This window comes from Barbus barbus, assembly GCF_936440315.1.
Source record: "Barbus barbus genome assembly, chromosome: 5".
Lineage (NCBI taxonomy): Eukaryota > Metazoa > Chordata > Actinopteri > Cypriniformes > Cyprinidae > Barbus > Barbus barbus.
Window position 1 is genome coordinate 32,181,130 of NC_136733.1, and position 15,268 is coordinate 32,196,397.

The 15,268-nt window shown below is 38.5% G+C and overlaps 1 protein-coding gene across 1 annotated transcript; it reads right to left on the reverse strand.

Moving 5' to 3' along the window:
• Nucleotides 1-2,589: 2,589 nt before the first annotated feature.
• On the reverse strand, nt 2,590-13,269 carry LOC306870354 (transmembrane channel-like protein 2-B; the record flags this gene model as incomplete). The annotated part of the gene is made up of 20 exons (XM_079417581.1): nt 2,590-2,828; nt 2,993-3,113; nt 3,203-3,281; nt 3,374-3,499; nt 4,305-4,544; nt 4,624-4,691; nt 5,170-5,298; nt 5,468-5,629; nt 5,777-5,956; nt 6,036-6,230; nt 6,339-6,486; nt 6,606-6,748; nt 6,865-6,963; nt 9,263-9,369; nt 9,461-9,542; nt 9,643-9,733; nt 11,670-11,819; nt 12,312-12,717; nt 12,866-12,907; nt 13,227-13,269. The coding sequence occupies 20 exons, from the start codon at nt 13,267-13,269 to the stop codon at nt 2,590-2,592; spliced, it is 2,850 nt and encodes a 949-aa protein (XP_079273707.1).
• Between the last annotated feature and the right edge of the window lie 1,999 nt (nt 13,270-15,268).

The following is a 15,268-nucleotide window of genomic DNA, read 5'->3' on the forward strand; positions in this document are numbered from 1 at the left end:
GCAATGTTCACTGTCTGTCTCAGTAAAAGCCTCGTGCAGCCTGTCAGCTTCGAGTCTGCTGCATCCTTGTAGCCCACCTGTGCTGGGAGAAGCGACTGTCCCTCTGCCCCGAATGTGAGGTTGGCACGCTCTGTCTGAAATATTCATTTTGCCTGTGTTAGAAGAAGCCCTGTTCGGCCTGTCGACTTCGAGTCTGTTGTATCTCTGCAACTTAACTATACTGTGGGAAGTGTTCGCTCCTTTCAACGCATGTGGAATTGTATACTTTGTCTGAAGCATTCATTCTGTCTGTCTCAGTGGAAGCCTTGTGCAGCCTGTCGACTTCGAGTCTGCTGTATCCTTGTGGCCCACCTGTGCTGGGAGAAGTGACTGTCCCCTTGTCACGAACGTAAGGCTGGCACGCTCTGTCTGAAATATCCACTCTGTCTGTGTCAGAAGAAGCCCTGTTCGGCCCGTCGACTTCGAGTCTGCTGTATTCCTGCAACTCACCTGCATTGTGAGAAGTGTTTGTTCCTGTCAGCGCATGTGAACTGTATACTTGTTTGCAGCATCCATTCTGTCTGTCTCAGTAGGAGCCCCGTGCAGCCTGTCGACTTCGAGTCTGCTGCATCCTTATAGTCACCTGTGTTGGGAGAAGGGGCTGTCCCTCTGTCACGAACGTGAGGCTGGCACACTCTGTCTGGAATATCCACTCTGTCGGTGTCAGAAGAATCCCCGTTCAGCAGTCGACGTGGAGTCCGTTACCACTTGTAACCCCCTTGCACTGGAGAAGTGCCCGCTCCCGCCGCGAGCAAGCGTGGGAACAGTGTGCCGTGTTGGAGCCGCCATTCAGTGTGCCCCCTTCCTAGTTACTCACCGGCTTGCTGTGTACCTGCTGAAGGCCCTGCTCTGGTGCTGTAAAGAAAGTAGAAGAGCCCGATCACACCTTACCCAAGAAAGACTCCCCTAGCCACCCTACCATAAGACCGTGTACCTGCCGTATACGTACCTGACTGATATCCACCTGCCCCAAATTCCGTATCTGTGAAAAAAGGAAGGAAGGTTGGAATTATCTACTTACCCAAGAAAGACTCCCTTAGCCACCCCACCATAAGACCGTGTACCTGCCGTATACGCACCTGACTGATATCCATCTGCCCCAAATTTCGCACTTGTGAAAGAAGGAAGGAAGGTTGGAATTACCTCCTTACCAGGGCAGACTTATCGGACCGCTCACTTGCCAACTGCATCCCCACTTGTGAAAGACCTACTTGACCATCCACTTGTTCGCCGGCCATCTGCTGCAGGGTCTGCACTGAGGAAGAGGGCGGGGGAGTCTCTAGTCGCAGCATCGTTCACCCTCGATCTTTGAGGGCAACAAGGAAGAAGATTTTAGATTAGGATTTCCAATTTGCTTTTACTTCAAAATAAAACTTGTTAAATTTATTCTCTGTCTCTGACTCTTCCCTCTGACACGCTCCTCGAGGTGGTCCTGGTTCAGGGGTGGGTGCAGTCTAGCTTGGCCCACTCGACCTGTGACAATAGCTTTGAAGAAAAAGATTTAAGGATATGAAAACTACAGTAATAAAACAGTTATTATTGTATATATACTGTTTACGTTATGGTAAGTGTATAAACTGCTGAAGAGAGAACTGAACAGAAAAGGCCAAATAGGTAAATTAAAAAAAGTAATATGCGTATCTTACCTTTGAGACCACTATTGAAATAAACTACTTGAGAAAAAGTTTCTGAAATATATATACACAAGGACACCTTAAAAGGGTTTTAAAATTAGATAAAATGTAGAGCTTTATTTCTGACGTTTGGTTTTCATTTGCGCTGTAAAATATAATAGGTGGGCATGTCGTAACGACGACAACAATAAAAACACGCAAATCATTACATTTCAAAAACGTACATAAGCCGACTTATTTTTCAGTACAGTGTACCAACAGTAATTTTATCCTTGTGGAGGTACATTTGCCATAAACGATCCTGTAATGCAAGTAGGCTACTGTCCTACTTAATTATTTAATATGTGGTATAAGGGAAAAGTGGAAATAATGACCGAACTCTGGGTCAGCTTTCCTTACTTAAACCTTCATTTAACAGTACAAATTAAAAATAAATAAAATAAGCTTAAGCAAACAAAACTAATTTGAAATTGCTGTTTATAATGTACAATGTTGCATTTAAATGTCTTTTGTTCAGTGAAACTGAAAGCATAGGTTATAATTAAAGGTTTAATTCATGTTTTCAGGTTTCATCTTCTGGCAACTATCAAAGTGTTCAGCACAAAAAGGGTCATAATAAGGTAATCCTGTAAGGAAAACATGTTTTATTTCATCCTAGAATCCGGATGTGTTTGCAATAATAAAGTAATTTATTTGCTGAATAAACCACCACAGACATGTAAAACCAAACATTTTATTGCACATTGCACATTCAGTAGCATACAAATACATTTTACACAAATATTTACATTTTACACAAAAATATTAACTGCAGGTCCTCCTCACTGCGTAATAGTATTAAAATTAGATTTGGTTCCAAATTTAGTATACAGTACAAAAAGAAACTCTTTGAGTGTGTGTGTGCATTCTTCATGCACTATCTTCGTGGTGGTGGTCCACCTCTACCTCTTCCCATCCCTTGACCTGGTGGAGGTCCGCGGGCATTACCTGGCAGAGGCCCAGGTGGCCTGGGACCTGGCGGACGAGTCACTGGAGCTCGAGGATTTGCAGCAGCCAAAGACACATCCTTCTGAACATGTACCCCTTTCCCAGTGGCTGCAGCACCTGGTTTGCCCGTCACCTTTGGTGACTTGCTGAGCAGGTCAGCTGGTTTCTCTGTAATAAAAATGGCAGGTTTGTCACAGAAACAGGAACTTCATTGTGGATGAAGACACTTACACACTAAAGTTTTAAGATTTCAAGAGTCTGAAGGCGTCTCATAATGTCACAGCAAAAGAAACAAGTCATGACTAGTTGAACGAGTTGTTTAGCCCACTGACCAGTCTCTTCAGCAGATGGTGGGGGAATCAGGGACTTGTTGGGCATAAGATCCTCCAGGTCTTTCATCACCTGGTTGGTGCTGTCCTTGTTGTTCCTCCTGTTCTTCTCCTCATCTCTTTGCTTAATGATGGAGCAGAACATAACAACCAATTGCTGACACTGCTGATGTCAGAGAACTTTACCATCATTTACACAAAATATTTACCAACCATTTGCATTTTGCGTTTTAAGTCCAAGTTAGCGTTCTGATATGCTTTGGACACAGCATTCAGATAATAAATAGCCAACCTGTCAAGAGACAAGACAGACAGATAGTTTTATTAAAAGCTAAATAATATAACATATATCTTTATACTTAAGGTGATTAGGTGACTACTCACACCATGAGCAAGACTGCTGAAATGATGAGGCCTGGGTTGGATGCATAACTGAAGATGTCCGCCATAAAAGGTGGCAAGTCCTTCTCTATAGTCTCCATGATCACATCATACATCTTACCTTTACCACTGTGGAGAGACATGGATTTCATATTGCTCAGGAAAAAATATATATTTCTGTCTGAGTTTACGGTTTAGGCCTTTTAGAAAGAAAAAAAAAATTGTTGGTCTAAAAAATGTATGAAAATGAAAAAATAATCATTTTTATTTCATATTGATGGAGCAACACGAACCAAGCTTGTTATACTGTAGCAATATGTTTTTGTAACATTTTAAGCCAAAATAACCTGCAATTGACAAACATTTTCTGTTTATATAATCCCTTTTGATGTTTTATATTAAGTATTTTATAATATTTCCTCTTTTATTTTGCCTTTAATTATGGAAGCCCTTTTCTAACACATACACAAATCATGCTTTGGTGAATCATAATTGAGATAAAGAGATAAATACGAGATAAAATTACATAATTATGAAATATGTCAAACATTTTTGTCATAATTAAGACTTGTTGACTTTTTATGTCATAATGACTTAAAATGTCTTACTTCTGATATATATGCTATAATTTTGACATTGTATCTCATAATTCTTATTTTTTATCTAATAATTTTCCTTTTTTTCATAACTATGAATTTTTCTCATAATTTTGACTTTTAATGTAATAATTATGATTGAACAAAGATTAACTTTTTTTTAATGTGGCAAAAATGGGCTTCCATATTTAACAAATAAATAAACAGGGACAATACATCTCTTCTTACTGAATAATTTATTGCAGTTCAGGCATTCTGTACTTTTTCAGCCTTTTTTTTTTTTTTTAAACCAGAGCATGTCTTTTCAAGTATTAGCAACATGAAGGTTTAAGAGCTACCTGAAGGGTCCACAGTCAAAGGACGGTGGCAGGGTCATAATGGAGTAGATCACAGGCATGAGACTGAGGAAGAGGACGAGGAGGAGCAGTCCCATGTAGAAGTTGTTAGAACGTGAGGCTTTGAACACTCTCTCATGGGGAACGTTACAGGCCATCACAGCCCAGCACTGGTAATACATTGAGCTCAGCAGACGCAACAAATTTATGCCCACCAGCCCAGGGGCGTAGAATGCACCCATCCTAAAAACAGACATATGTGAAAACAGCGCATTTCGTCCATCCCCGAGATGATGTGTTTTCAGTCTAATGATCCACTTACCAGATCATTCCCTGATTGAAGATGAGCCCAAGCACATTACCGCTGATGTCAAATTCTCCATAAGACGGCTGCAGAAACACAAACGCACACAGATATGCGTAAATATCTGTGTAGACGACAACACGGGAATAAATGTCAGTAAAAGATACCTCTCCCTGTAATTAAGTGCCCTGAATGGTGTAGTGTGTCTCTCTCTGTGACTTTGGTTGTAAAGCAGCCCTATCACCTATCCTGCCACCTTCTCATGGTGTTCAGTTGACCTCGGATGAGTGAGTAGTACGTTACCTATATCGAGTGACAGGAAAATGAGGGCGACAGGGCAAAGCCATATAGAGCAATCATTTCTGAACATGAGAATATACTTAACGTGACATAAACGCAGTCAGTCAGGTTCCTACCATCTACCCTGTGTTGCTAAAACGCAAAGCTTAAAAACTACAAAAGTACGTCCGACAGAGGTCATCCTGTTTTATGGACTGAGGCTTGTTTACACAATGTTGTAATGTGAGTAACTTGAATAACAGCAGGGTGTGAGGATAAACTTACAAAGCCAGCTTCCAGATCCCAACACCAGCAATAGTTAAGGAATCTCACAATCACGGCTCGTAAGAAGTCCCCTATCAGGATGGTGAGATATGTCACCTGGATATCGGATACGGTGAGCTTCACAAACTCCTGTTAGGAAAGGAAATGGTCAATTTTAAGCCAATAAAGCCTACGGTATCACATCTGATATGTGAATTTCTAAGCCAAGGTACTGTCAGCCTCGACAGGGTTAAGTACTGACTATTATTGACAATTATGATAGTTTGGTGATGGTGATGCTGGTGCTGACGGTACCTACAATGCCAACTTCTGTCTCCCAGCAAGGACCCCTGATGACATCAGCTGGGGAGATGTTTGGAGGGGGAATGTTTTCTGTGACATTATGGTATAAGGTGTAGTTGGCATAGTATTCTTTAAGAGCCCAGATAGTTTCATTTCTTATCTCCTTCTCATTTTCAAGCTGTGAACATACAATACCAGAGACATGATTCACATAAAATGTTTACAGGATTGGTAAGTAACCATTTTGGTCCATTCCAAAACTCCTAAGTAGAGTAATATCCCCATTTTACTATGTTTATGGTTACTAGGCTATCTATGGTCATACCTTTGCATTGACTTCATCGAACAGCGCAAACAGAAAAGTGTACAGGTTGCCCAGAAAGAGGGCAAAGATTCTGCCCAGCTGCCATTTTAGGGCGATTCGAGGGTGATAGTCTTCCAGCTCACCTATAACCTCAAACAGAGGTGGACACACCAAGCCCAACAGTGACATCACAATTTCAACCTGAGCGAAGAGGAAGCAGAGTGTCAGAATACTTTTTATTAATTTTTTTTGTAATTAAAATGCAAAAGAAAAGCAGTACCTCATTTTTTTGAAGCCACGACAATTCATTCCTGTCCTTTTTGGCAAATTCCTGAGATCTTTTGACCACATAGTAGATGAGGTATCCGCTCCCACCCAAGCAGCACAGGATGAGAACGTTTGCCAGGACACGTAGAAAACGGCGCAGGTGAATGTTCTCATCCTTTAGGTTCTCCTGCTCGTCCACTATAGATTCCTGAGGGAATAAGACATGGTTTTAGATCAGTCTAGTTACACAAACCAAACAATAAGGTTTTTTTCTTAGCACAGAGCACCATTCTTTTATACCATAACTGTCATTAACCTTGAAGCTTGTGGTGGTGGAGGCAAACTTGTTGTCAGCTGTCTCTGGGTTTCCTATAAGGTAATCCCAGCTGGTGAACAGCTTCCAGCAAAAGGTGAAGGCTCCATCCTCTGCTCCATCTCCTCCTTCATTGGCATTTCTTGCCATTCTAGAAGAAGGAAGTTGATTAAAAAAAAAAAAAAGTGGGTCACATTATGAGCTGATTATCAGAGCATTGTCAGTCAGTAAAACGCTTCGCAGAACTGCAAATGTAGTCATTAGACCTACGTTCTGATAACCACCATTAGACTGTAGCCAAATATCCCAACTCCAACTAAAAGATACGACAGGGGTAACCGGAACTGCAGCAATCCAATACTTCGCTGATTATTGTAAAAACCATAAAACATAATGGAGTACTTGCAATAACCCTGTAAAAAAGCAAAAAGTATAATCCAAATAAGACAACAGAAACCTTACAACCTGTTTTACACAGAATGCGTAGTAAAAAAAAAAAAAAAAAAAAAAAAAAAAAAAAAAAACTTACTCCAAACTCAAACAGGACAGAGAAGTCCATGGCACTGTCCTGCTCCTCTCTGGGAACTGTTTTTCTGGCCATGGAGCCGTAAGGCATGCCCATCAGTACCTACAGAGAGAAAGACCCAGATTGTATTGTTGTAACTCAACATCGTAAAAGCATCTTCAACACACATTTATAAAAAAAAATAAAAAAAAATAAACTATTACTTTTTTCAGCAAGGATGCATTAAATTATTATGTGACAGTAAAGACATTCATGAATCATGATATTATAAAATATTTAGTATTTCATATTAAATGCTGTTTGTTTGACCTTTCAAAGAAACCTGGAAAATTGTATCACAGTTTCCATAAAGATTAAGCAGCACAACTGTTTTCAACGCTGATAATAATAATAATAAATGTTTCCTGAGCACCAAAACAGCATATTAGAATGATTTCTAAAGAATTCCGTGGATGCTGAAAATTCATTGTTGCCATCACATGAATAAATTATATTTTTAAATATATTAACATAGAAAACAGTTATTTTAAAGTGCCCCTATTATGGGTTATAAAATGTTCATATTTTAGTTTTGGGAGTCCCCAACAACAAAAAACACTTTCATGGTCTTACAATATGCATTTATTTTTTACCTTATTCGCTCAACCATTCATTTTTACAAACCTCTCCTTTGCATGACGCTAATCTGCGGTGATTGGCGATTGGTCGATTTCATCTTGCCTGTAATGCCTGATAACGCCGGTTTCACACATACTCCGTTTGCAGTGCAGTATTTTTTCCGCACCCATGTTATCGGATTAAAGCGTTCACACTGCACGCGGTTGTGGTCTGGCAGTGGTTCCAGGGCATAGGGATTCCATATAAACATGGAAGTTTATATGTATGTGCGAGTGTTTATAGGTGTATATGCATGGAAGTTTATATGTATATGCAAGTTATTCACAAGTGTATGCATTCATTACTAACATAATATGTATTGGTATGGATTTCATATTAGTGTGCACGTGTATTTCATATATGTATTTTGAACATCCAATAGTATACATGTATATGCGAGTAATTTATAGGTGTATATGCACGTGTGTTATGTATGTATTGATAAGCGAAGTTTGATTTAAATCCTACGTGGCGCCTCATATAATTTCACAAAAAAATAGATCTAATTAAAGTCTACTGTGTTTCACAGAGTTTTTGGCTAGGTTTAAAACAAAGAAAAGTGCACTTTTAGATAAAAAGGCAATATATGCACTTGTGTCTTGTGTGGAGGTAGAAAAACAAAGCTCTTTAAGACCCGCGGGACTGTTTGTAATGAAGATTTAAATGTAAAAGGCACGAGAGCCCTCTGTTTCTGTCAGTGGTAAGTTTTAATTTAAAATATTTGTGATAGCCTAACACAATGTAGGCTATATGCTGTGTTTAAATGTGTTTCCACTTGCTTGAGCAACTTAATATACAAATCTATAGCCAAATGCATTTAATACGTTGTTTATATTAATTGAGTTTAAATGTGAATATGTCTATGAAAGATTGTGTAACTGTGCTTTGATAAAAGAAGATCACTACAATGCTGAAAAAGCACTTTAAGTATATATGCTAACAACGTTTGGATTTGAAATCAAAATAATGGATAAATGTTGTGTCTGGCGGATCAGGAGCGGACTGCAAACGCATCCTGTGTGAAAGCACAATGAGTCCGTGCTGCTTCTGCACCACATAAGCACTGCAAACGGAGTGTGTGTTAATCAGGTGCTTTGTATACAGCGTTACCGGGAAACCGCTATTTTTACTGCTCCAAAAGCGGCACCTAGTGGCAAAGAATGAATTTGCATTTCCATTCAGACCAATGCGAAAAGACCAACAGGTAGGCGGCCAATATGCTAATGTTTCATGTTGACGTCAACATGAAACGGCTTGGGATTCGTTTTAAAAACGACTCGTTTCAATGATTCAGAGTCGACTCTTTCTTTTAAGAGACAAGCGGTCCTTTTCAAATGGGATATAATCGCCCTCATATTGAAGGGTCTTTCCAAACCGAAGTGCTCAAAACTAGCCACTTCAAAGGGCCCTTCGGAATGAAGGATTTCGAAGGATACAACTGATGAACACTTCGGGCTCCCATGATCCTTTGCATGATGACGGCGCCTCTGTGTGGGCACGGGATGATGACACAGAAGGGCACTTCAAGAAACAGTTGTTTGGTTCTCTACACCCTTCAACCCTTCAAAGCTCTCACTCCGGAGGGTAAACCCTTTGAAGGGATTAGGGCATAGGGATGAGCCCTTCCGAATGGAACGCAGGGAAGATACACGGTGCACTTCCAGATGTGAAACTTTGTAGGATGTTTTCATTCACTTAGAGCGGTGTTACACACTGCATGAAAGGTCATTTTCAAAAATCTCACCTCTGGAATAACAACAAGTCCAAACATAAAACCAAAGAGAACAAGGTTTAGTCCATACATCCACCGCAGGAAAATGAAGTAGGAGGCAACAGATGACCCAAAGTGACCTGTGAGAATGAAACAAATGAGAAGAGATTAAGAAACATGCTGAAAATCCTGATTTCACTCATACAGAACAATAACCAAAGATGAACAGACTTTCCACTTCTTTTATCCGACTTTCCCAGGGAATGCAGGCTGTCTTGAAGTTTTCAAAGTCTCTTTTGAATTTGATTAATTTCTGAAAAAAAAAATAAAAAAAAAAAAAAAAGGAAGGAAAAAAGTGTTTGGTAAATGCATTTAAAATAAAACACATCAGTATGGCATATGTAGTGCTGTACCTTGGTCATCATGACTTTGAATGCATAGAGTCTCCTCCCTTTTCCTTTGCCCAAAGCCCCTTCAAACCTCTCCACAAATCCCTGGGCTTCTCTGCCAGGTGACATAAACAGAAATTTGTATTGACATGGAATTAAAACTCAGTTGTATTTAAATGCAAAGTAACTCTGTGTTTCCACTTGTACTATCAAAACAACCGTTCTGTTTTCATTTCAGTTTTCAACATGACATGAGTATTTCTTCTCCTGTTGTTTGAGTCACATCACATTACCATATGTAGACGGGCCAGTCCATTGAGTTACTGGCTGGTTCTGCTTTTATTACATAGCATGACCATTCAGCTTTGTGCAGTAAGCACCAGAGACAACACCAGGAAAAATATCATGTTTCACTCACAACCTTCACATACTGTAACTTGAGCATACAGCCAATTAATTAACTCATCAATGCATAATAAATGGGAATAGTGCAGATGGGATGGACACAAGATTAATTAATGTGCGAGAACAAAAGCAGGCCAAACCGATATTACTGTAAAGGATAGTTCACCCCAAAATTAAAATTCTATCATCATTTACTCAACCTCATGTCATTAAAACCTGCATGACTTCCTGTATTTGTTTTTAAATGAAAGTCAATGGGGTCCAGTGTTGTTTTAGACCCTTATGACTTTCACTGTATGGGAAAAAATTGTCGGGAAAATTATTCAAAATAATATATTTTTTACTTTTGTGTTCCACAGAAGTAAGAAACTTTCACTTAAGAGTGAACTAACCCTTTAATGTTTTCATATAGAAATATTATGGAGACCAGGGTTATTATAGCTAACTGAAACTAAAACCTTTACATTTTATGTTACTGAAAATAAAATAGATGTTAACTGAAAATAAATAAAATATATATATAAAAAAACGTATTCTATTTCAGCTATTTCCAAAGGAGACATTTCTTTGATGTACTAAAATAACTCAAACTGAAATAAAAATGAATGAAAACTATATAGACATAAAAAATATTATATTAATGACCAAAAACAACAAAATTACTAAAACTTCAACTTAAATTAAATAAAAATGTAAAAGATAAACATAATTAATAATTAAAAATATTTAATAAAAATTAAAGCATCTCAATGATACTGAAATAACACTGATGTACAAAAAAAAATGGCAACTTCAGCAATTAAACTTCTGTGTAATATCTGAAGTTGTCCAAAGCACCTCATTATGACCTGTGGTGGACCATATCAACATCTGTTTAGTGTTTGGGTATGACTGTATGACCTTATGGCACTGTACATGGGATCTCTGAAGAGAGTTACACCCAAACATGCATGCAAAGACTGCTCTCAAGAAACATCAGCATGCATAAACCAGCTAATGAAGGTGTAACATACCTCTCACCTAGCAGAAGTTACCTATCTAGAAGCTTTGCCAAGTGAGTGTCCCCTTTGTGGCACGGTTTCTTTCCCTACAGCTCACAGGGCCCGTGTTACTGATGCTTTCTTGGGCAGTGTGTCGGTCTCTACTAACTTTTGAGGGCACTTGTCCAAACTCTCACTTATCACCCACACTGGTCATTTCCACTGGGCAGTCTGAGGTAAAGGTTCAGACAGAGGCCACTAGGTAATGAATTCACTGGCGTAGACACAGAGTCAAGCGTTTTATCGCAAAGTACAATCAAGTGCATTTTGGATGATGCGGATTCTATTGCGAAGCTTTTTGTCGCCTTTCAAAAGCGCCATGTCATGCTGAACATAATTTAAACTACTTTCATGCTTCCTAAAACATTTTTTTTTTCAAAGCCAGCAAGAATATGAAGCCAAAAAGAGCTCCTTTAAACATCAGCTTAAAGTGCATTAAGAGACATGAAGATGCCAGCAAGCAGAAGCACAGCAACTTGTAAGCTTTAATGAAGCACTTAAACATGAAACTCATGCTAAATAAATGAACTTCAGGTGAGGTAGTGGTGATGGACACGAGAGCCAATAGGATCACAGCACAAACAATGAGAAGGAAATCCGTTTTACTTCAGGCACTTGAGTCTCCTCTTCATGCGCCAGGGTTTGTTTCGGAGAGTCGCTATCAGCTTTTTCTTCTCCTCGACTTCCTCTTTTAGACGGGCCATCTCTCCCTCAGACATAGACTCGTCTTCTGAATTGTGATCCGAGGATGAACTGCTGCAGAACAAACCCCAGAGTCAGCAGTCAGTCCTTAAAGTCCAGTTTAACAGTATATTCCACAAGGATAGAGTTGTTTTGGTGGATAAAATGAGTTCTAGTCAAGTCAGGTCAAGAGTTCTAGTGGCAGGTGGCCATGAAAAGCACTTCCAGATCATCAGTTGGAAGGCAAAAGATAAAAAAAAAGTGGAAATGTCTAGCTGAAACCAAAAACGGACAGTTGTTGACAACAATACTGCATTACATTGGTCACTAAAAGGAATAAAAATGTCCAGTTTTATAATACACTTTTTTTAAAAGATTCAATTATTAAAATGATAAACTCATCAGATATACATCTCATATAACGTAATAAGAATAAAGGAGAACATTCAAAAGTTCTACTATGGCAATAGATGCATATGGCTGTGTTTCAATTCAAACCGGAGGTAATGAGGAGTGTTGAGTCTGTGTGTGTGTATGGGTGGAGATGGAGGCTAGAGAATACTGCACCTGCTGTTTTTGCCTTTGTTCTTTTTATCATCCTGTTCATCTTTCCGTCCTTTTCCTGCTGCTTTGCCATTCCCCTTCTTCCCCTTGTTATTCTCCTCCTCTTTCTCCTTCTTAGTTGCTCCTTTTTTCCCTCCTCTTCTTTTATTTCCCTTCTCCTCTTCGCTCTCGTCTTCGGAGTCATCTTTCGCGGCAGCCTTCTTCTTTGAACCTGCTGCTTTCTTTCTTCTTCCTCTCTGCTCTTCCTCACTCTCCTCCTCACTTTCTTCCTTCTTCTTTCGGCCTTTTCTCTTACGTGGAGCCTCCTCCTCTTCCTCACTCTCCTCTACACTGTAAGCTGGCTTGGCTTTCTTTCCTCGAGCTGCAGGCTTCGGTTTATTCCTGCCTTTTGCTCTTCTTTTTGAATCCACTGAAAATATAGGGAAAATGTGGTCAATACATTTTAAAATAAAACAATTAAACATAATATTTTATACTGTGCATTAAAAACATAATATAATGATAAATAATAGTGCTTTTGTTAATAAAAAAAAAATTCAATTTTCTGTAAAGCTTACCGTCACTTCCACTATCATATTCTGCATCAATATCCATCCCAACTGTAACACACACACACTCGATATTAATAATCAGGTTTTGAATTAGTCTTTTATTTTGAATACTTTCACAATAACTAAAATAATGATATATTGTGTTAATCGTTAAAACAATTACCATATATTATAAAAACCTGCAAAATAAGGGTCATCATTAAAGCACTGGCTCCCAAAAACAAAAGCATAACAGTATTAAAAATTACATTATATTATCAGAATATTAACACTCATTAGTTACCCAACCTATTCATATGTAGATTGATGCATCTGTAACTAGTTTAAACAGTCCACTAGTACACAATGAACCAAAATTATTACTTACCATCATCCATGGTTATCGAAACATCATTTTTTGTGCGGGGCATCTTGCCGGTTTGAGTTTAAGTCCTTCTATTCAGACTTGCGAGGCATCAAGAGCGGATGACACACCTGACTGTCAGGTGGGTCTCTGTTAACAGGTGCTCACTCCTAAAAAAGGAATCAAATAACTCCTTGACTACAGTAAATGGTAGTCAAGAGCTAAAGCCGTGCTGCGAGAGCCAGGAAACAAAACGCCAGTATACGGGGCAGATCAAAGATTAAAATAATCAGAGAGTAAACATGATGGCTCTCATGATACGCAAACACAAACAAGTTGCCTGTATGTTCCTGAATTTAATGATGAATGCCTGCTAATATTTTTTTTCTAGATTTCATAAATTAATAATAATAATAAAAAGGAACCAATATGGGAAGTAGCAAAAATTCTAAACAAATACGAATCTAAAATTTATTTTAATAACAATGTTTTTGGAAACAGGTTGAACTTAGAGTCCCAGAAATAATGTGAAGTGCTGATTAATTGTTCCTCTTTAAGAAAAATGCATAATTCTTCATTAAATAACTCCTTATGGGTCTTAGAAAATAAAATGAATAAACAGTTTACCTCTTCTACTCTTAAAACACTTTTCTCCTGGTTCTATAACAGTACAAGTACATATATTGAACTATGGTTTAACCATGTTTAGCTATGGTTAAATTTGTGTCTTTATTCTTCAATTTGTGTAAATAAGGCATTATGTCGACAGGAAATTCAGGCCCCACTAAAGAAACTATAACCTTCTTGTTCAGACACAGCAGCCGAATACGAGTAATTGTTTTTAGTTAATTATGTACAAGAGGTCTACTACTATAATGTCCGGTAACAGAACTACAATCACACAGATCAGATGTCCATCTTATAAAAGAAGTTTCTTAGTGGTGGCAGCAGGTAAGACACTACATGATATTGTGAACACCTCATCAAGGTTCACAATTCAAAAAGGTGTTATAAGTTGTTAAGAGCCCAATGCTATCACTATTCTCAATTTCCTGGCATATTCAGGACCTTATCAAATGAATTCAAAAAGAGCTTTGTCTTCAAATGAACAATGGCTCCCTAAATGAACAAATAAATAAAATCTCAAATGACTCCTGTAAATACTTAATGAAGTCTTCCCATGAATTATGGATGAGCATTTGCAATGTTAATGAAACTTATGTGCTGGTTCTCTAATAAATAATAGTCAAGATTTGATACACAGATATAAGTTTATAGCTTCAAAAAAGGTGCCCCATCGGTATTCTCAATGTTTTTACTATCCTCCAGTGGGTTGGGAGCAAATGCCCTCATATAAATGGTACACAGCGGAACGCCAAACAGAATAGAGTGGGCTGTGGCATGACAAATGAGCCACATGCATCTTCGCTGCCAAATCTGTGGCTGTAGGAAAATAATCCGAGACATCAGACACCCCTAGAGCTGAGAGCAGATTTGAGAATACAGTACGGCGCATGGAAATGTTGTGGGCCAACTGACACGCTGATCAAGATAAAGCTGCATGGATTGGAGAATGGGGAAACAATGAAATTAGAGTGGAGAGGCATAATGTGAGCAAGGCCTGTCAATCTGGAGTGCTGAAAAATGATTTTGTTTTCATATCAATGGGGGATAGGGATGCATTTTAGGTTGACTGTTACAGTGGCCCTAAAAAAGCATTTGGACACTTGAGTCACACTTAAAAATGTAGGAAATCTGCAAAGAAATTATGCTATTCTTCTAGATTTGCTTTAGCATTACTTTTGGATTTTATTATTATTATTATTATTTTGTTTGAAAACTGTTTTTGCTGTTGTCCTTAAATTAATGATGTTTTGTTATATGATGCAATGACATTCGTATATTTTTAAGTGTGGCCAAACACATTTTAGGGCCACTGTAAATAAGATGCATGTGCTCCTCCCAGGGGCGTTGCTAGACCCTTTGTGTCCCAGTATCATATACTGACCTGAGAAAAATTTTTTTCTGATATTTCAGCAATAAATACATGTTTTTTTTTCTATCAG